The sequence below is a fragment of the Pecten maximus genome, chromosome 16 (genome assembly GCF_902652985.1).
Source record: "Pecten maximus chromosome 16, xPecMax1.1, whole genome shotgun sequence".
Classification (NCBI taxonomy): domain Eukaryota; kingdom Metazoa; phylum Mollusca; class Bivalvia; order Pectinida; family Pectinidae; genus Pecten; species Pecten maximus.
Genome location: NC_047030.1, coordinates 18623640 through 18647127, shown reverse-complemented (window position 1 = coordinate 18647127; position 23488 = coordinate 18623640). Strand labels below are relative to the sequence as shown.

Sequence of the window (23488 nt, the reverse complement as noted above, 5' to 3'; positions counted from 1 at the left end):
GAAAATTATGCCAGATATTTTCAAGCTTAAAATTGACTCTGGATAACAACTTCGAGAAGAGGATGATCATGCTTCTTTTATGAGCGATATTACGTTTTAATCTGGTTGATTACACAAACAATTCTCATTTAACCTGATCACGTTGCCTATTTAGACAGGTACATGAACTCTTTGGTTTATTTGTGCATTAGAGATTGTCACATTCTTTACAGCTTATACAAACTCCCCGTGGATTTTTTGTTCACATTAAGGCCTAGAATCAGTAAACAATAGTTTCCTGGTGATATTTTGGATGGACACACAGTATCTCTATAACTAGAAAAAGTGGTGTAGTTACTCTTGTAGATTTAGTGATTGTTGCTAATCCATTTTATTCAAGAGGTTACTTTATAACAATGTATTAATTGTGTTACTGAATCGATTGCCCCACCCCAGTGTCATTTCATCGAAACTTACCAAATCTTTACATAACACTGAAAGGTATATATATTGCAATTGCCGCTTTTATGTACACACGGGAGATTGGATCACATTCTAATAAGAGTTATGGCCCTTTGTTTACTTTTTATACAACCTTTTTATGCAACCTGTAACATGTTATTTCAGCAATATTCACTGAACATTATGTATGTGTAATAAAGAGGGTCTGCAGGAATAAGCCTGGTCAGTGTTTGAATAGCAAATATGTAATTATATAATTTTAGTTACATTCCTCAAAGTCAATGGTGAAACTGATCACCATCAGGATATATACCATATCGATATCATGATATAATGAGCAAGTATATGGATGCTTGTTAACAATCTTTATGATTTGGATCCCTGTAACGGGTAGGAATCAATCACATCAGAGGAAACGGTGACTATACATCATCACAAGCTACTAGATCAGTGGTTAGTGGCAAAGTATAACACACTTACCTTTCACCTAGGCAGCGGGGTTCTATTCCCTGATTAGATGTGAAAAGGTATGGACCGGGTCACCTACCAGATCATGTGGGTTTTCCATGGGTATTCTGGTTTCCTCGGTTAGTAAGAACCCTTGCACACTTCCATCCAGGCCAACAAGCAGGATTAATATAAGTTGATGTCACTTGTTTCACAACTGTTGTAAGAAAAAATAAAGATTTTTTTAGCTAGCTTATATAATTACAACAATGTTGTCTGAGCTGAATTGAGCAAAATTACAGGTGTTGAACATATTAATTGTAGTATGTTAATATGTTTGTAGCCTGTAGTATGTTAGGAGAGTCTGGCTTCTGGTTATCTCAATGGAGCTGCAGAGCAGGACAAAAAGGCTTCACTTTTGTGACAGCTATATGGCAACATTTGTGTTTCAATACAAGTTGTTAAATAAGTGCTATTATCACCAAAACTGTTTTATAGCTAATTAGCACATCTTTGTACTACGATTTTAGCCAATACTTGATGGTTAATTGGACAATGTTAATGATCAAGCCAATGTTAAAGTTTAATTTTTAACTGGTGGGATGGGGGCTGAGCTTAATTTCTCTCTAAAGTACATACATGTATATATGCTGTCAAAACCATCCTAAAATATATCAATTTATGGTCATCCGATCACACATTTCAAATTTTGAATTTTCCCTAACTGGACTTTGTCAGAGAAGTGGGGACATACAAAACAAATGATTACATGTAATTCTTCTTTTAAACATTTAAGTTTACAACAGTTTTGTATGAGATGACACTGACAATAGAACAATAATGTAGAAGATTTCATGTAATTTCCCCACTTAAATATACAGAAGAATGTCAATAAATGAGTAGATCTAGACTGATATTTTGAGTTATGTAACAGTATTTACAAATACATAAATGTACATGGAATGTAGATATTTATTTTGTATTATTCCAGGTATTCAAAATGGCTCTTGGTTCACTGTCTCAGCATTTGACCAGAATCAAGTCCCCATTTGGAGGAGAAAAAGTCTTCAAGGATGAGTGTGCATTTTCCTTTGACAATCCTGTAAGTATGGAATTGTAAATCATATCTCATCAACATTAATTTAGACTGAATTCTGGTATATGAGAATATTGATTGAGCTGGCACAAAATATAATGTTTGTCTGCATAACTCTGTCATTTATGTTAACCATAAATACCATAAAAAAACCAGGTCAATGTCGATTTCATCTTTGATTTATAGGAAAGTGAAACTGGCTTATATGTTTGTATGAACAAATTTATTGGACTTGGAAAAAGATTTGTTGAGAGTTACTACAGAAAAACAGGAAATGCAGTATTTCTACACCTGAAGAGAATCAGAAAGGAGGTAATGTATATTAAATTTTCATCCAGCTGTAAAATAATCTGAAATGTATACCAAAAATTTCTATTTAAACTATTTTAACATGAAAGTGTAGAATAGTGATTGATTACAACTTTTCAAACTAAGAATTATTTAACTCTTATAGGCTAAGAATAGATATTTATATTCTTAGTTATTTTTAAACATGATTAGTCATGTTATATCTCAACTAACAACACTATTGTAACAAAAAAATTAGTAGGTAGTAAAATCAGGCTTTAATTTGTCAACGTATATAATTCATCATTTAGTGACATGTTTAATAGCAGATATTTTAATATGAATTAATTGTTTATTTCTTTAGGTGCCCCAAGAAACAGAATCGCCACCAGAGAAAAAGCCAACAAAAATGGCCATAGGTATATTTCCTTTCAAATTAAAAACTTTTTTTTTATGACCCTTTTATATGAGCAGCATTAAGAAGCAAATATATGTGCATTGTACCTTATTTTAAATCCTGATTTGAAATGAAAATGACTGTTTTCAAATACGGATATATAAAGTGAAAAGTGGAGACTTAGACAATATAAATGATTCTACAATGTATCTTTGAATAATGTATTGTATTATTAAAGCGACATGTTTCTCTTGTCCTCACATCATGCCTTGTTTAGTGTTTAATATATCTCAGGCCCCTGTGTAATTTTCATTTATTTTACAGGTCTTGAAGGTGGATTTAATCCAGATGAAAAGAAGTATGTGTTCGAGGAGCAGAATTCTGTCGTGGTGTTACCAGAGTGGACAGTTATCCCACTGGATACTCCAGATTTACCAGATATAGTAATATCACACAATATTCTCACACCTCACTTATATATGTAAATAAAACAATATTTTCACATTTCACCTGTATCTGTACAATATTCTCACACCTCACCTGTATCTGTACAATATTCTCACACCTCACCTGTATCTGTGTACAATATTCTCACACCTCACCTGTATCGGTGTACAATATTCTCACACCTCACCTGTATCTGTGTACAATATTCTCACACCTCACCTGTATCTGTACAATATTCTCACACCTCACCTGTATCTGTACAATATTCTCACACCTTACCTGTATCTGTGTACTATATTCTTACACCTCACCTATATCTCTGTACAATATTCTCACACCTCACCGGTATATGTGTATAATATTCTCACACCTCACCTTTATCTGTATAATATTCTCACACCTCACCTGTATCTGTACAATATTCTCACACCTCACCTGTATCTGTGTACAATATTCTCACACCTCACCTGTATCGGTGTACAATATTCTCACACCTCACCTGTATCTGTGTACAATATTCTCACACCTCACCTGTATCTGTACAATATTCTCACACCTCACCTGTATCTGTACAATATTCTCACACCTTACCTGTATCTGTGTACTATATTCTTACACCTCACCTATATCTCTGTACAATATTCTCACACCTCACCGGTATATGTGTATAATATTCTCACACCTCACCTATATCTGTATAATATTCTCACACCTCACCGGTCTATGTGTAAATAACACTGTCAGACATGTTCTCTTACAACTTCTCGAACACCGTTTCTGTTTATGTATCCTTGTAGTTACCAGGTAATCTTGATCAGTAATTTTGACAATGTAAATAAAAATGTCTAAAATGAAGGTTTAACTTGAGAAATTCGTGTTATTATATATAGGGTGTATACATATTTAACATTCCTTTTAAAACCAATATTGGAAATTATTAAATTTATTGAATTATTAGGCTATTGCTCCTCCCCATCCAGATTTTGAGATTCCCTTCGACCTATTTTATGTTTGTTCTGATTCCTTCTAGACACTGTACACTGTAGGCTGTTAGCATCACTGACAAGTCCTAAAAGGATTTTGTTTACTAAATCTGACTTTCAATTTGTATTTGAAATTTGAAATATATTGTGTGTCTTTTGTACAATCCTAACAGGTTCAGATCTCGGTAGCAGCCATATTAGGGGCAGATGATGCCTGGAAACTAGCCGAAGCTGCTGCCATGTCGGGGACGTGGGAGGGAGAGAGACGTAAAGTCTCAAAGTATGTGATATACTGTAGCTTATAATCTACAAATATAAACAAGGAATTTTATGCCTGTAAACCAGGTCACCTAATAATCTGTTAAATTTTTCAGGAATCAGAAAAGAAAGCATTATGATTTGTAATCAATTAAAGTTGGTCTCGCATAATCAATATAATTTTAATTATAATCATTTGAACAACACTACAGTAATTCAAGAGCTGTGGAGATTGTGTATATGTATGTACTTTATCTGTTAAACATATTGTATTGTTGTACTGGTTTCAACACATGTATGTTCTTTTCTAACCTAATTGCCTTGTTTGCTGATACAGACATGCAGAGAACCTGAAACAGCTGGACAATGGGAAGAAAATTCCACCATGTGGCTGGAAATGTGAGAAATGTGATCTGACTACTAACTTGTGGCTTAATTTGACCGACGGCAGCATCTTGTGTGGTCGCCGCTTCTTTGATGGCAGTGGTGGCCAAAATCATGCTGTGGAGCACTATGAGGTGATGGGCCACCCTCTGGCTGTCAAACTAGGAACTATCACCATTGATGGAGCAGGTAAGGTATAAAGGATTGGTTGATTTGGTGGTAAACTAACCAGATTTTAATAGGTTTTATTATCTTCTTAATTATCTAATCCTAATTTAATTTATGTGTTCGTAGAAAGATTTTCACTTTTGACAAATTTTAAATCAATTTAGGTCCTCATTGAGTTATATATTCATACTTATATATCATCTTTCCCCTAACAGATGTGTTTTCGTACGATGAAGATGATATGGTGGAGGATCCCTACCTTGCCAAACACCTCGCTCACTTTGGTATCAACATCACGTCTCTAGAGAAGGTTATTAAATTTGTGTGAAGACCAGTTTCTTAGAATGTACAAGTGCTGTTCCAACTGTATCTAGGAAATTAAATTGTGACACAGATATCTTATGTAAATATTCTGTTGGTGTGTTTTAAAGGTGGAAACCTCTGATTTTGAGAAACTGTAGTATTAAAAGATCTTTACTGCTTAGCAATTTTTTTAGATTTAGTTGATGGTCATAAAGAAAGAAGCTTTAAAGAAAATGCACATACATTCTAGTGAGTTCTGGATTTTGCTTAAAACTAATCAAGTAGGACAGGTGGAAATATAAGGACACACAATTCTTGTTTCCTTGGAAAATCAATATTATGTTTAACAAAGCACAACTTGGTAAATGTAGATGCTACAGATTTTGGTAAACTTCAAAAACAAAAACGAAACAAAAAAATTATACTGTATATATTACCTCTATAAGAACATTTACTTAGGGCTTTTCCAGTAAAACATCTACCCCACCCCAGGACTCTAGGTTTTGTTATTATGGGGTTTGGTTTGGTTTATTTAGTTTAACGTCCTATTAACAGCTAAGGTCATTTAAGGACAGCCTCCCGTGCGTGCGACATGCATGCATGTGACGAGTGCGTATGTGTGTTTTTTGGAGGCTGCGGTATGTTTGTGTTAAGTCTCCTTTTGATAGGCCGGAACTTTTGCCGATTTATAGTACTACCTCACTGAAGCATACTGCCGAAGACACCTAGTAGGACACCCCACCCGGTCACATTATACTGACAACAGGCGAACCAGTCGTCCCACTCCTAATATGTATTATGGGGTACCACCTATAGAATTTAATTAATTAATTACATAGAAGTAATAGGAAGGCAATCCAACCATGGATAGAAGTGATTTATTGTGGAGTCCTGGGGTCAGGTAGATATTTTAATGGAATAGCCCTTAGCATTGTTGTAGATTAAAAAAATTGTATAAGATTTTATCAACAAAAATTCTTTATGAATCAGCTTTCATATGGCCTTTGCCTTTGTATGTACCATTTCAATTAAGCAAACCAAATCCAGTATAAATATCAGGTGCTTCCATACCAGAATGCTAAGTCTGAAGAAGTATAAAAAGAATCAAGTTTTCCATTGCTACGAAGTTTCGCCAGATTGATAATTCAATTTCAAATTTCAGACAGACAAGACAATGGTGGAGATGGAAATTGACATCAACCAGAAGATTGGAGAGTGGGATGTTATCCAAGAATCGGGCAGCCAGTTAACTCCCCTGTATGGCCCAGGATACACAGGCATGCGTAACCTTGGTAACAGCTGTTACATGAACAGTGTGATGCAGGTCATGTTCACTATACCGGACTTTGTACACAGGTAGGTTGTTATAGAGAGGAGGTCATTGTACACAGGTAGGTTGTTATAGGGAGGAGGTATTTTATCCAGGTATGTTGTTATATAGAGGGGGTCATATTACTCAGATAGGGTTTTATAAAGAGGAGGTATTTTACCCAGGTATGTTATGCAGAGGAGGTCATTGTACATGAGGGGGTCATTGTACACAGGTAGGTTGTTATAAAGCTTTCATTGTACCCATGTGGGATGTTATAGAGAGGAGGTCATTGGACACAGGTATGTTGTTATAGAGAGGAGTTCTGTGTACACAGGTATGTTGTTATGGAGAGGAGGTCATTGTACACAGGTAAGTATCCTAAGACAGGTACATTTGCAGTATGTGTTACTTGTAAGACCAAAGTGTAAAGCAATATTTTTAAGACTTAATTCCATATCTCCTCACAAGGGAAGGTGATATACAGTTATCACTTTGATTTTATTTATCACTGGAAATTTCAGAAAGTCTGACTTTAGATAATTATACTTCACAGATACTGTGACAATGCTGCTGATATCTTCCAGTGTGCCTCGGACGACCCGTCTTCTGACTTCATAGTTCAGATGTGAGTACAATCTTAGGACACTGATAGATCCTCAGATCATCATAATGGTATTCTCCAGTCACATAATATGATATCAGGAATTACTATAAAGTGGCTTACATAAAAATCGCTATATCTTGATAAATTATCTACTATGTATCATTGTGTATACAGATATACAAGTGTAAATCTTGTATGACACATTATTTAATGATAGTGTAAATGTGCATTCTTGACACCCCTTCAAAATTTCACGCAAAAATTGACAGAGAAAAATTGCAAAGATGAATTGACATAACCACCATGCTTGTCATAGAAAACAATATTCAGAAACTGCAGCTAGAGCAATCATAATATAGAGGAAGTCTTACAACAACAACAACAGGCCTAAAATAAGATTACTGCTCAAATAATATACATTTATTATGTATGTGTACAGTAACAACGAAAACTTTGCTGCACATAAAACAATAGTATGTGTAATGTAGATACAATGCTCAAATAATATACAGTTATTATGTATGTGTACAGTAACAACGAAAACTTTGCTGCACATAAAACAATAGTATGTGTAATGTAGATACAATATGCTTTGTCTCAACAGGGCCAAATTAGGATTAGGCCTCAACAGTGGAGAGTATTCCAAGCCTCCCCCAGAGGGAGTCAACGAAAACATCGTGGTAATGGATATTTCTGTAGTATCATACTTCCAAAGGAAACTTAAGCAAGATCTTAAACTTAATTCAACTGTAGAATTTACATATGACCTATTTCATATCAACCTATTTACTTGTGGTGTCAGTATGACTATGTTTTATTAACTTAACTGCCCCCCTCCCCCCTACTGCCTACTTAGACATACATCCTGGCCCCTCCCCAGGCCCCTACTCCCTACTTAGACATACATCCTGTCCCCTCCCCCCTCTTCCCTTCTTAGACATACATCCTGGCCCCTCTCCCTCCTCCCTACTTAGACATATACCCTGGCCCCTCCCCCCTCCTCCCTACTTAGACATATATCCTGGCCCCTCCCCCCTACTCCCTACTTAGACATATATCCTGGCCCCTCCCCCCTACTAAGACATATATCCTGGCCCCCTCCCCCTACTTAGACATACATCCTGGCCCCCTCCCCCTACTTAGACATATATCCTGGCCCCTCCCCCTTCCTCCCTCCTAAGACATATATCCAGGCCCCTCCCCCCTACTCCCTACTTAGACATATATCCTGGCCCCTCCCCCTACTTAGACATACATCCTGGCCCCCTCCCCCTACTTAGACATATATCCAGTCCCCTTCCCCCCTCCTCCCTCCTAAGACATATATCCTGGCCCCTCCCCCCTACTAAGACATATATCCTGGCCCCCTCCCCCTACTTAGACATACATCCTGGCCCCCTCCCCCTACTTAGACATATATCCAGCCCCCTCCCCCTACTTAGACATATATCCAGTCCCCTCCCCCCTCCTCCCTCCTAAGACATATATCCTGGCCCCTCCCCCCTACTAAGACATATATCCTGGCCCCTCCCTCTACTTAGACATATATCCAGTCCCCTCTCCCCTCCTCCCTACTAAGACATATATCCTGGCCCCTCCCCCCTACTCCCTACTTAGACATATATCCTGGCCCCTCCCCCCTACTAAGACATATATCCTGGCCCCCTCCCTCTACTTAGACATATATCCAGTCCCCTCTCCCCTCCTCCCTACTAAGACATATATCCTGGCCCCTCCCCCCTACTCCCTACTTAGACATTTATCCTTGCCCCTACTCCCTACTTAGATATATATCCTGCCCCCTCTCCCCTCCTCCCTACTTAGACATACATCCTGGCTCCTCCCCCCGACTCCCTACTTAGACATACATCCTGGCCCCTCCCCCCTACTAAGACATATATCCTTGCCCCTCCCCCTCCCTACTCCCTACTTAGACATACATCCTGGCCCCTCCCCCTACTTAGACATATACCCAGGCCCCTCCCCCTCCCCTCCTCCCGACTTAGACATATATCCTGCCCCCTACTTAGACATACATCCTGGCCCCTCCCCCCTACATAGACATATACCCAGGCCCCTCCTCCCTACATAGACATCTGTCCTTGCCCCTCCCCCTCCCCATCCTCCCTACTTAGACATATATCCTTGCCTCTCCCCCTCCTCCCTACTTAGACATATCCTGCCCCCTCCCTCCTCCCACTTTAGACATATATCCTGCCCCCCTCTCCTCTCCTCCCTACTTAGATATACATTCTCTGTGTTACCATGACTATATACCTATTTTGTTCAATTTTCAGACTCCGACAGGTGTACGTCCTCAGATGTTTAAGACTCTGATAGGACATGGACATCCAGAGTTTTCCACCAAACGCCAACAGGATGCCCAAGAGTTCTTCCTGCATTTAGTGAACCTGATTGAGGTAGGTACTAATTGTAATGTAGTGTATTACTCTGTCTGTCTCACAGTGATAAACGCTTTATTAGAAAAGCTCTACGCATTGGTCTCTGTATTTCTCCAGTATATAAATGTAATATACCTTGTAGGAACTACAGACCGTATTTGTACAGTTTGATAATAAAAAGCTTAAATCATAAAATTTTATCAGTCAATTTTGTATTTTATCAATCTGATGGGGGAAAAGTAAGCGATTGGTCTGAAGAAAAGGAGAAAATGATGATTTTTCAGAGAAACAATGGTGGACAGGTCAATCCATCTGCGAGTATGAAATTCCAAGTGGAGGAGAGAGTAGAATGCATGCAGAGTCACAAAGTAAAATATACCAACAGATGTGATTATTGTCTCGCACTGCCTGTACCTCTGGAGGCTGCCATTAATAAAGGTATGTTATATTGTACAGGTGTGAACTAGCCACAAGCTACTACAGCAAGACTAGGGTTGGATACCGGTACTCTGTACTGGTATTTCCAACCAGAGTACCGGTATCGTACCAATACTCATTTCACAAAATACCGGTACGTACTCCTTTAAAAAAAATACCGGTACCCTTATCTGTATTTTCAAGAATAAAAACATTAAAATATGACGTAAAAAACTGATGAAAACTGTTATTTTGTTCGATGAATGTTTCAGACACTTCCCAAAATGGTGTAGCATTTTTACTGCCATTTGGATGTTAACATCGATCCTAGCCAACTTGTAGTTATGTATCCAAATGTTTCAACTTTGTTGTGCGTGATGAAATGTCATAATCATAAATCAATGTCTTACTAAAGATTTAAATCTCTTTGAGATTGCCTATCTCATGTTTCCGAATAAAATATATATATAATTAACTTAATGTGAAAATTTCAAATATACTGTATAGCCGTGAACATTCAAAACAAAAGTAGACCCGTGATTGTCGGTGGAAACACAAGTAAGAGATCGCCAGTTTGTTTCATATGTTTTTTCCCCATTATTTACAACTGTTACAACATAGCTGGACTTTCCACTGCTTCCAAAACTGTTCCCAGTTAGGCATTTAATTATAATGGTAAATGACGAGTTTTCTGATGAAATGAACTACGTAGTTGTTTTAGACTCTATCAAATTATCATAAGAGACTGATATTGATTATAAAGTAAAAACAAGTAAAAACACACAATAAATCAACTAGATAATAAATAAATATACATGTAAAGGATAATTTTTTCAAATTAAAAGTTTTATTGCTTTTATATTTTTTCGTGTCCAAAGAGTTTTGATATTGGTATTGATATGTATCGGTATCGTTCCTTTGGTATCGGTATCATATTATTTTGTCATCACTCCAAAGAGTTTTGATATTGGTATTGATATGTATCGGTATCGTTCCTTTGGTATCGGTATCATATTATTTTGTCATCACTCCAAAGAGTTTTGATATTGGTATTGATATGTATCGGTATCGTTCCTTTGGTATCGGTATCATATTATTTTGTCATCACTCCAAAGTATCGGTATCGTTCCTTTGGTATCGGTATCATATTATTTTGTCATCACTCCAAAGAGTTTTGATATTGGTATTGATATGTATCAGTATCGTTCCTTTGGTATCGGTATCGTATCATTTTGTCATCACTCCAAAGAGTTTTGATATTGGTATTGATATGTATCGGTATCGTTCCTTTGGTATCGGTATCATATTATTTTGTCATCACTCCAAAGAGTTTTGATATTGGTATTGATATGTATCGGTATCGTTCCTTTGGTATCGGTATCATATTATTTTGTCATCACTCCAAAGAGTTTTGATATTGGTATTGATATGTATCGGTATCGTTCCTTTGGTATCGGTATCATATTATTTTGTCATCACTCCAAAGTATCGGTATCGTTCCTTTGGTATCGGTATCATATTATTTTGTCATCACTCCAAAGAGTTTTGATATCGGTATTGATAAAGTATTGGTATCGTTCCTTTGGTATTGGTATAGTATCATTTTGTCATCACTCCAAAGAGTTTTGATATTGGTATTGATATGTATCGGTATCGTTCCTTTGGTATCGGTATCATATTATTTTGTCATCACTCCAAAGAGTTTTAATATTGGTATTGATATGTGTCGGTATCGTTCCTTTGGTATCGGTATCGTATCATTTTGTCATCACTCCAAAGAGTTTTGATATTGGTATTGATATGTATCGGTATCGTTCCTTTGGTATCGGTATCGTATCATTTCGTTCTTAACGGTATCTAACCCTAAACAAGACCCTACCTAAAAATGACCTCAGCTGTTCAAAGGGCAATAAACCTAGTCAACAAACAATACATTGTTAAAAATAGGTAACCACCAAATGATAAATGATCTGTTTTAATCCAGCCCCCTTAAGTGTAGTTGGTGTATATGTCGACATGATGTACAAGATTAACCTGATCTGTGTTGTTAACAGATGAAGTTGCACAGTATGAAGCAAAGAAGAAGGAAGTAGAAGCAGCAGGAAAAAGAATGTAGGTTTATTATTTATGGTGATCGAAATTGATGTACCATGTTCTGTAGTGTTTTTATTGAAATTTTGCTTATTTATATATTTCCCAGCACAAGTTGTAATGAAATTACCAAAAAATATGACTCCATGTTCCTTATCTTTATACAAATACAGTCAATAAATGCTCATTAAGCAGTAAACATGGTTTATTTCAGCAAAAAAATGTAATTTTAGGACAAAAAGAGGATGACTCTTATTGTTATCCTACATGCTGTTTCATAGAGAATAAAATGAAAGTGACCCTCATTGTGTTTTACACAAATACACATTAAATGCTCATTCGGGCTATTCCATTAAAATATCTACCTGACCCAAGGACTCCACAATAAATCACTTCTATCCATGGTTGGATTGCCTTCCTATTACTTCTATGTAATTAATTAAGTAAATTCTATAGGTGGTACCCCTTAACAAAACCTGGAGTCCTGGGGTGGGGTAGATGTTTTACTGGAAAAGCAGTAAACAGCATTTCTTGAAAAGAGAAATACAAACAACTTGTTGCTGTGATTAATGTTGTACCAAAACTTCCTTTTAAATTTAGGGATCCAAAAGAGCTTGTACGGCCTAGAATTCCGATGTCTGCCTGTCTCCAATGTTTCCAAGCTGACGAAATAGTTGATGACTTTTACAGTTCTGCATTGAAAGGAAAATGTACTGCTAGAAAGTAAGAAATGAGGAAAGTCCCAATACTGCTATTTTAGGGAAATTTCTCTTTCACATCAATTTTGTACTTTCTTTCATTTATTTTATTTTTTAAATCAGTTTTCATTGACAAATATGAATGGTTTACTGATCATTTTAGTAGCTGTAGATTTTAAATTGATGACGACTTCTTCATAAGACTTATATAGACTATACTATTAGTTTACATGTACATGTACATGCCATAGAAAGTATACAGTACATCATGACTCTATCTTAGTTGAAACTGAAATATCAACCAAATTTCAAAAATTTACTATAAGTTCTTGTTGATAAACTTGAGTATTTCTGCATCACGAAGACAATGTATAGTGTAATATAGGCATGGCACTGTCATCACCATCAGGGCCCAATTGTTCAAAAGGTGATTAGCTTAATCACTTTATTAGCGAAAATCTCATTTCTTCTTTACTTCAAACCTATGTGTGTAATAAAAAGAGATTGACGAGTGCTTTAAGTTCAATAAGATATTGTCAAGTTAGTTTTTCCAGAAATGATTTTTTCAAGATTTTAAAATTGTTGTTAAACTGTAATTAGCCTATTCACATTTTAAACAGCTGTACACAGAAATTAAACTTTCATGCAGGTTTAATTTTTGTCTATGCTGTAAGTTTAACACCATTACAGATATATAATCAATCGTGAAGTACATCTGTATCATCCCCTGGCAGTACACAGCAGTATATTATAATTAGGTTGTCATGACCTTCACTTTTAGATAAGAGAAATGTATGACAACCAAGTATCTGGATCAAAAACTAGAGGAGACATATGTTTATATATCGAGTTGAATTATGTTTATCGAGTGTAAAAGTTGTTAAATTGCTGTTACAACACGATCATTTTATTTTCAGAACCACACGTCTTTTTTCATTTCCTGATTACTTGTTGGTACAGTTAAAGAAATTCACAGTTGGGGAAGACTGGGTTCCTAAAAAACTGGGTAAGTACACAGAAATAACCAATTATAAACAGACAGAAAATAAAAACAGTTGTAAAGATAGGCTGAATTCCAAATTAGGAGACATGACCTTCATGTCATATTTCATCAGGAGACATGATGTTCATGTCATATTTCATCAGGAGACATGATGTTCATGTCATATTTCATCAGGAGACATGATGTTCATGTCATATTTCATCAAGAGACATGATGTTCATGTCATATTTCATCAGGAGACATGACGTTCATGTCATATTTCATTAGAAGACATGATTTGATATAACCCGAGATAAGGCAACATTAGACTTTAATGTGACAAAGGTTTTGAAATTATGAAAAGTATAATTACCTAAGTTTATGAAATAAAGACATTGAATTGACATTATATTAGGAATTATGACCTTGGTGTGACATTCAGGAAGGACTTTGGTATGACATTAAGTTTTGATACACCACATTATTTTGACATTATGTTAAGATATTGTTCTGACATTAAGCTAGAAAATATGCTATTAACGACATTAGGTTTATGTTAGGAAATACTGTATTTATATAACGTTAGGTCATGTCATTATTCTGATATGACATTTGGTTAGGTCATATGTTAGTGATGTCACATGACATTTGGTTAGGTCATATGTCATTGATATGATATGACATTTGGTTAGGTCATATGTTAGTGATGTCACGTGACTTTTGGTTAGGTCATATGTCATTAATATGATATGACATATTAGGACATATGTCATTGATATGATATGACATTGGGTTAGGTCATATGTCATGGATATGATATGATATTAGGTTTTAAATATCACACATCATTTGTCTTATGCACGGACTGTCATATTCCCTTACAGATGTTTCTATAGATGTGCCTGAGGAGTTAGATCTATCATCACTGAGGGGGCGTGGCCTACTGCCAGGAGAGGAAGAGTTACCACAGGAACAAGACTCAGCTCCTGGTAATTTGTTGTTTTCTCTAGTATCTGGGCATTTCTTATTGGTGGAGAGATATACATGTGACTGGTGTTAGGTATTTTTGAGGAAAGTATGTTGAATTTTCCTATCATATGTTAGAGCATTCTGAAACTGTCAATGAGTTTCTCTGAAGCAAAAGCTATGAGTAAAATCCTAGTTTACTCAGAAAGTCAAACTCCACTACTACTTTAGGTGATTTGGACTAATCCAAAATGGCGTAATTCATGTGCGCCTAATTGTCAATGGTAAAATCAGACCTCCCTGGGTTCAACACCTAATTACTGGAGTTCAGACTTATTAATGTTACCAAAAACACCCAAAATAATATTAAGATGTTACATAGTGATGAAACTGCATGAAGTTGATCAAATAAAATTGTTTACATCCAACCCATTCTGTAAGTTGATCACGCTATGACTAGTGATATGTGCACGCATTTCGTGGGATTCTGGAGGACCTATCTGAAGTAAAGACAGGATCTTAGTTTTCCCTTGTGGTTCATGTTAAAATTAAGTTTGGTGTCCAACTGTATCAAACGTTAAGTCCCTGTATTGAAATAAGAATGTACATCAATTTTACTTGAGCTTATCGCATATATTCTGCCATCTAAAATTCTTGGGGCCGCGGTGGCCGAGTGGTTAAGGTGTACCATACTTGCCAACTTTCCCGATTTAGTCGGGAATTTCCCGATTCCAGACTCTCTGCCCCGTCTCCCGATCGTACAGATAAAACATAGGGTATTCTCCCGATTTTGGAGAATATGTCTTGATAACCCCGTATGGAGCCCCTATTCATCTTGTTAGTTTCACTTAGGCCTATGACAGGTAACGCTTGCTGGCTGGTGAAAGACATATGTTTGGTCAGTTAACTGACCTGCTCACAGACCGTAACGAAATTCTGACACTTGACTGACTGCAAGGGTGACAATACCCCGATAAATAAACAATTAATTAAAACCAATTAAGCTGAGGACGCGTGGTGATTGTTTCGTAGCAGGTCGATCACGGTTGATTAAACGCTTGCAGATGGCTTCGTATACTGCCTTTGATGTCAAGCGCATAAACGACCTCTATTTGACAGTAAACAGACACCGTAATATCTTGGGACAGAAAAAGTGAAAATAACACTGACAATGTTATCAACGGAGTATCGAATGTGACAGATTACTTATTGAAATGTTAACTACATTTAAACATTGGCTGATCTTTAAATAATTGGCACAAGGAAATAAATTCACAATAACGACCATTTGCCTAGTTGCCGGTAGGTAACATATAGTCGTTTCAATCACCGTATCATCAGCATACTTAGTGTCAATTAGCAGAGACTTATTTTAGCAGAAACTTTCCCAATTCTTATTTTGAAAGACAAAAACATGTCCACAAATACTCACTTTCTTAAACTAAATACTGTCATGTTAAAAACTAAGAATTTAAGTATCAGTCCCCACCTACAAAGCACTGAGTACAACTGCTAGTACAGCCCTTTTTATTTTTAGCCCACCATCATCAGATGGTGGGCTATTCAAATCGCCCTGCGTCCGTGGTCCGTCGTCCGTCCGTCCGTCCGTCCCTCCGTCCGTCCGTCCCTCCGTCCGTCCGTCCCTCCGTCCGTCCGTAAACAATTCTTGTTATCGCTAATCCTCAGAAAGTACTGAAGGGATCTTTCTCAAATTTCATATGTAGGTTCCCCTTGGTGCCTAGTTATGCATATTGCATTTTGAGACCAATCGGAAAACAACATGGCCGACAGGCAGCCATCTTGGATTTTGACAATTGAAGTTTGTTATCGCTATTTCTCAGAAAGTACTGAAGGGATCTTTCTCAAATTTCATATGTAGGTTCCCCTTTGTGCCTTGTTATGCATATTGCATTTTGAGACAAATCGGAAAACAACATGGCCGACAGGCAGCCATCTTGGATTTTGACAATTGAAGTTTGTTATCGCTATTTCTCAGAAAGTAATGAAGGGATCTTTCTCAAATTTCATATGTAGGTTCCTCTTGGTGCTTAGTTATGCATATTGCATTTTGAGACCAATCAGAAAACAACATGGCCGACAGGCAGCCATCTTGGATTTTGACAATTGAAGTTTGTTATCGCTATTTCTCAGAAAGTACTGAAGGGATCTCTCTCAAATTTCATATTTAGGTTCCACTTGGTACCTAGTTACGCATATTGCATTTTGAGACCAATCAGAAAACAACATGGCCGACAGGCAGCCATCTTGGATTTTGACAATTGAAGTTTGTTATCGCTATTTCTCAGAAAGCACTGAAGGGATCTTTCTCAAATTTCATATGTAGGTTCCACTTGGTGCCTAGTTATGCATATTGCATTTTGAGACCAATCGGAAAACAACATGGCCGACAGGCAGCCATCTTGGATTTTGACAATTGAAGTTTGTTATCTCTATTTCTCAGAAAGTACTGAAGGGATCTTTCTCAAATTTCATATGTAGGTTCCCCTTGGTGCCTAGTTATGCATATTGCATTTTGAGACCAATCGGAAAACAACATGGCCGACATGCAGCCATCTTGGATTTTGACAATTGAAGTTTGTTATCGCTATTTCTCAGAAAGTGATGAATGGATCTTTCTCAAATTTCATACGTAGGTTCCTCTTGTTGCCTAGTTATGCATATTGCATTTTGAGACCAATCGGAAAACAACCTGGCCGACAGGCAGCCATCTTGGATTTTGACAATTGAAGTTTGTTATCGCTATTTCTCAGAAAGTAATGAAGGGATCTTTCTCAAATTTCATACATACGTTCCCCTCAGTGCCTTGTTATGCATATTGTATTTTGAGACCAATCAGAAAACAACATGGCTGACAGGTAGCCATCTTGGATATTGACAATTGAAGTTTGTTATCACTATTTCTCAGAAAGTTCTGAAGGGATCTTTCTCAAATTTCATATGTAGGTTCCCTTTGGTGCCTAGTTATGCATATTGCATTTTGAAACTAATCAGAAAACAACATGGCCGACAGGCAGCCATCTTGGATTTTGACAATTGAAGTTTGTTATCGCTATTTCTCAGAAAGCACTCAAGGGATCTTTCTCAAATTTCATATGTATGTTCCCCTTAGTGCCTAGTTTTGCATATTGGGACCAATCCAAAAACAACATGGTCGACAGACAGCCATTATCGCTAAATCTTAAATTTTATATATAGCTTCCCCTTGTTTGAAAAGTACTAGCTATAGAGGGCTGTTTCTGAATTTACACAGATTAGTAAGACTTAAAAGAAGGGAAAAGTAGAGAAAAGATCAATCTGACATGGAACCTATGAAGATCATTCAATGGTGGGCGCCAAGATCCCTCTGGGATCTCTTGTTTGTATCATTGTCTTTGTTTTAAACCAAAGGAAACATTTGAAATTTCATTCAGATATTATATTGTTATACTTTTATTTAGAGTGAACAGTGAGTTAAATCATTTCCAGAAATAATTAAAAATGATGTAATTTTGCATCTATTTTCTTGTAACTTGTTGCTTATATAATTATCTTCCCAAACTTGAATAAAAAAGATCATTGGCCAATCTTGAAGAAAGTTTTTACCCCCTTTTCTTTTTTATTTAAGTGAGGGAAGTAAGTGTTCATGCAAGGAATTTATTTTTCAATAGCAAATTATCTCCCCTTAGTTTTTGTTTGCTAGATGTGTCGCGTGTGAAATGTGTTTTCCGGTCAAAAATGTCGCTCACACACTTTCTCCCCCATGAGAATTTTAATAAGTTGGCAAGTATGGTGTACTGACACTTTAACACTAGCCCTCCACCACTGGGTTGCGAGTTCGAAACCTACGTGGGGCAGTTACCAGGTACTGACCGTAGGCCGGTGGTTTTTCTCCGGGTACTCCGGCTTTCCTCCACCTCCAAAACCTGGCACGTCCTTAAATGACCCTGGCTGTTAATAGGACGTTAAAAAAAAACAAACCAAACAAACCAAAATCTAAAATTCTTCATCTGCAAAATTTCAAAAATTAGAATTCCTCATAAATGTTCATACATTATTGTTTACAGTTGTAGAGATAGATGAAGCAGTGGTGGCCCAACTCATGGACATGGGCTTTCCTTTTGAAGGCTGTAAACGAGCCATATTCAACACTAACAACAGTGGAGCAGAGGCTGCCATGAACTGGGTCATGGAACATATGGGTGACCCAGGTAAGTGTTAACTAGAATCAAGTTATATCAGATATACATATACAGTGTAAACATATGGGTGACCCAGGTAAGTGTTAACTAGAATCAAGTTATATCAGATATACATATACAGTGTAAACATATGGGTGACCCAGGTAAGTGTTAACTAGAATCAAGTTATATCAGATATACATATACAGTGTAAACATATGGGTGACCCAGGTAAGTGTCGACTAGAATCAAGTTATATCAGATATACAGTGTAAACATATGGGTGACCCAGGTAAGTGTTAACTAGAATCTAGTTACATCAGATATACATATACAGTGTAAACATATGGGTGACCCAGGTAAGTGTCAACTAGAATCTAGTTACATCAGATATATATATACAGTGTAAACATATGGGTGACCCAGGTAAGTGTTAACTAGAATCAAGTTACATCAGATATACATATACAGTGTAATCATATGGGTGACCAAGGTTAGTGTTAACTAGAATCAAGTCATATCAGATATACATATACAAGTTCAGTGTAAACATATGGGTGACCAAGGTTAGTGTTAACTAGAATCAAGTTATATCAGATATACATATACAAGTTCATTGTAAACATATGGGTGACCAAGGTAAGTGTTAACTAGAATCAGGTTATATCAGATATACATATACAAGTTCATTGTAAACATATGGGTGACCCAGGTAAGTGTGAACACATGGGTGACCCAGGTAAGTGTGTACGCATGGGTGACTTGGGTTAGTGTGAACACATGGGTGACCCAGGTAAGTGTGTATGCATGGGTGACCCAGGTACGTGTGTACACATGGGTGACCCAGGTTAGTGTGTATGCATGGGTGACCCAGGTACGTGTGTACACATGGGTAAGTGTGAACTAGGAACAAGTTATATCACATATACAAATTAGGTGTATAAACATGGGTGACCCTGATAACTGTAAACACATCAGAGAACAGGAAGTAGATTTTATTGAAAGTCTAGACATTTTACCTCACTGTTAGAAATTATTCAATGGTTTCAGATTTTTGACATGTTAATTTGTCTACCTTATATTTATTGCATCTGAATGTTTGATCACCAGATTTCTCCACCCCTTTTACACCGCCTGGAGCCAAGAAAGCGTCACCTAAAGATTTCATACCAGACGAGAATAACCTAGTCATGATCATGTCCATGGGTTTCAGTAGAGATCAGGCCATCAAGGCGCTCAAGGCCACGGTAAGTGTCACTCTAGGCCACGCTAAGTGTTGCTCAAGACCGTGGTAAATATCCCTCAAGCCTGTGATAAGTGTTGCTCAAGACCGTGGCAAATGTCCCTCAAGGCCATGATAAGTGTTGCTCAAGACCGTGGTAAATATCCCTCAAGCCTGTGATAAGTGTTGCTCAAGACCGTGGTAAATATCCCTCAAGCCTGTGATAAGTGTTGCTCAAGACCGTGGCAAATGTCCCTCAAGACTGTGGCAAATGTCCCTCAAGACTGTGGCAAATGTCCCTCAAGACTGTGGCAAATGTCCCTCAAGGACTTGGTAGGTGTCACTCAAGGCCATGCTATGATTTGCTCAAGACCGTGGCAAATGTCCCTCAAGGCCATGATAAGTGTTGCTCAAGACCATGGCAAATGTCCCTCAAGGTCATGGTAAGGGTGGTAAGGGTCACTCAAGGCCACGATAAGTGTTGCTCAAGACCATGGTAATGTCCCTCAAGGCTATGTTAAATGACACTCAGGTCGGGGCTGAACGCCATTGAACTTACGCGTTTTGCATGAAAAGGGCCAAAACAAGGTAACCCCAGAATTATGTATGTTGACAGTAATTTGTAGATAAATGTATGAAATCTATTCGAAAATAGAAAGACATTAATCACTGTCTATATTTGTTCTACAGGACAACAATGTAGAGCGGGCAGCGGACTGGATCTTCAGCCATGTTGATGAATTAAATGCTCCCATGGAAACCGAGGAGCCAGCAGGAGCTGGGGCCGCCCCACCACAAACTGCATACAAGGACGGACGAGAAAGTATGTACGAATGTACAATACAAGCTGTCTGGGGACACTTGTCTTTGACTGCTCTTTTTAGGTCACCTAGGAGAAGCTCTGTTATAAGTTAACATTTTTGACTTCCCAAAATCTCAACCAACTTTCTTGGGCCAAAGGACAGCCAAAACTGTAAATTATATGGTTTCGACCCGCCCAAGGGTCTGAGGGGTGAGAGAGGGAAGAATTGACTGAGATTTCAAAAATCATCTTTTCTCTACCCAGCTCTTCATGGATGGGAGGGTCTTTGGGTGCTTTATCAAAATTCTAAACATGGTTCCTGTGTTTCATGTTTTCTCTGAGGTGGGACTGAACTTTACAATAGCTTAATTTAGCATAATTTGTTTCATTTCCATTGAAAATGATTCAAAATTGGTAAGAATTATGGAGTATTACGTTACAATTTTTTGTATTAAATACATGGAAGAATATATACTGTACAATAATGTTACCTAGCCATGGGTATTCATGGCAATACAGTTCATGATCTTCATCATCATACACATCACCTCTCACTCTATTACACATTACTAGACAATACGAACTTACTCATAACCACAATAACCACCGACTAACAACACTTAACCTGAAAATCAGACGGATTCGTATAATACTTCGCTACTTTTAGTCACAAACATAACATGTTTATATAAAAATAAACATGTGTGAACCTGCTGGTCTACACTCGCTGAATGACCACGTACTCACATCTACCCGACCTGCATGTGCAAAAACACATAATTGCTACCTATGAGAAAACTTGCCACCTAAGGGGAAATCATTTCCGTATAATTCACTATGCTCAAACTACGGAAATTTCATTTTATAGTGTAGATGTGGTTGTTTCTATGCTGTTGACTAAACTTTTACTCATTATAAACAATGTTTTAAAGATTAATCAATCAAACATATTAATAATTTGTGTTGTTTCTGCAGAGTACCGACTAAAAGCTTTCATCAGTCACATGGGCACGTCCACAATGGTCGGTCACTACGTCTGTCATATCCGTAAAGATGGCCGCTGGGTGATATTTAACGACGAGAAGGTGGCATTGTCAGAGAACCCTCCCAAGGACCTGGCGTATCTCTACCTGTATGAGCGAGTGTGATGGCTGATAGTTGTGGTTGTAATTAGTGTTTCAAATGTGGAATTGAGTGCTGGCGGATTATATTTATGTTCTGTGCTATGAATAAATATACTTTTGTTTCAAAGCAGTTTTAATAAATAGGATTGTTGATGTTCACAAATGCTGTGAACAATATTACAAGATCATTGAACTGTGAAAAAAAAAGCTACAGCATGAAATATAACTGGCTAAAATAGTCTGTATGTTGTTACAGTACTGTAATTGTGAATTTGTAAACATGAGGGAGAAATTTACAGTACTGTAATTGTGAATTTGTAAACATGAGGGAGAAATTTAAGCTAAATACATGAATCCATTCACCATGAAAATTTCCAAAGGTATATTATTTTTTGATGTATGTGGTATGCATGGAACATGTGCAAAGGAAAAACAGTTCACATAAATAACACCCACACATGTAGTTTATTTATTGACATCATGAAATTAACGTCCCACAAAAATAACCCACAAGTACAGTATAAAAAAAAACATTGCAGAAATAGTATGTGTATTTGAAATGTAAATGTTGAATTATAATTTGGGTGCATTCCTTCGTCTGTGTAGTATAGGGAATTTATCTGTCACAGAAAATAAATTGGGGTTACAAATAGATTTACTAATTTTCAATGTGAATTCTGAACTGAAAACAACTCTACAAACACTCAATGTTTTAAAAAAACAATTGATCTTTGATTGTCTGTCTACATTGGGTCACAGTAATACAAATATTTATCATTAAGTATGAATACAAATTGTTTGAAGTGGAAAGTCATGATCTGATATAGAAGAAATTGAATCCCACACTTACTGAAATTACTATTAGAGGCATAAACCATAATCACACTGTGGCAATCACCAAGTGGAAACAATTCCTTTCAAATTCCAGTCAACCATGACACATTTTGTAATTGGTCAACCAATTTCAATTTCAATTTTTCCTTTCTTTTAGACTTACGGCAAATCAGTCAATAAGGCAAGTACCAGTACATGTGATATAAACTTACAATTTATGGCATGGCAACACATATATAGAGAGAAAAAATCTCGAAGTATAGAGCCAACGCCGTACTTCTGGTTAATGTTTGGTAGGTTCCGAAATATATATATTTATATATAGAGAGAGATGTATATTACATTAAACAAAGCAAGTATAAGTAAAGTTCAATCAACAAACTAATTAGACTTTTTGATTGTCACAATTTTTTTTGCAAGTTCGTTAAATTTCAAATTTTGACAGTTTTCTATGTTTGTTTACAAAACGAAACTGAAAAGAATGACAACTCTGGCGAGAATCAGAGAGAGGGTTGCCATTGGGGCATGCGCTCAAGGGAGATATGATGTTTTATATTCCTGTCACGTGATGTGTTTTAACCAATCATGGACAGTTTTACAAACATGGGGTATAATAATACATTATATAAACATATTACACAGCC

General features: G+C 36.9%; 1 protein-coding gene across 1 annotated transcript; it reads left to right on the top strand.

Moving 5' to 3' along the window:
• Positions 1–48: 48 nt before the first annotated feature.
• Positions 49–22887, top strand: LOC117344914 (ubiquitin carboxyl-terminal hydrolase 5-like). Its single transcript, XM_033907798.1, has 21 exons — positions 49–158; positions 1880–1990; positions 2171–2296; positions 2637–2691; positions 2994–3112; positions 4273–4379; positions 4695–4930; positions 5125–5219; positions 6375–6568; positions 7078–7149; positions 7733–7808; positions 9426–9548; positions 9815–9968; positions 12002–12059; positions 12639–12761; positions 13654–13742; positions 14603–14707; positions 18749–18892; positions 19973–20109; positions 20775–20907; positions 21862–22887. The coding sequence occupies exons 2-21, from the start codon at positions 1889–1891 to the stop codon at positions 22032–22034; spliced, it is 2421 nt and encodes an 806-aa protein (XP_033763689.1). The 5' UTR covers positions 49–158; positions 1880–1888; the 3' UTR covers positions 22035–22887.
• The last annotated feature ends 601 nt before the right edge of the window (positions 22888–23488 follow it).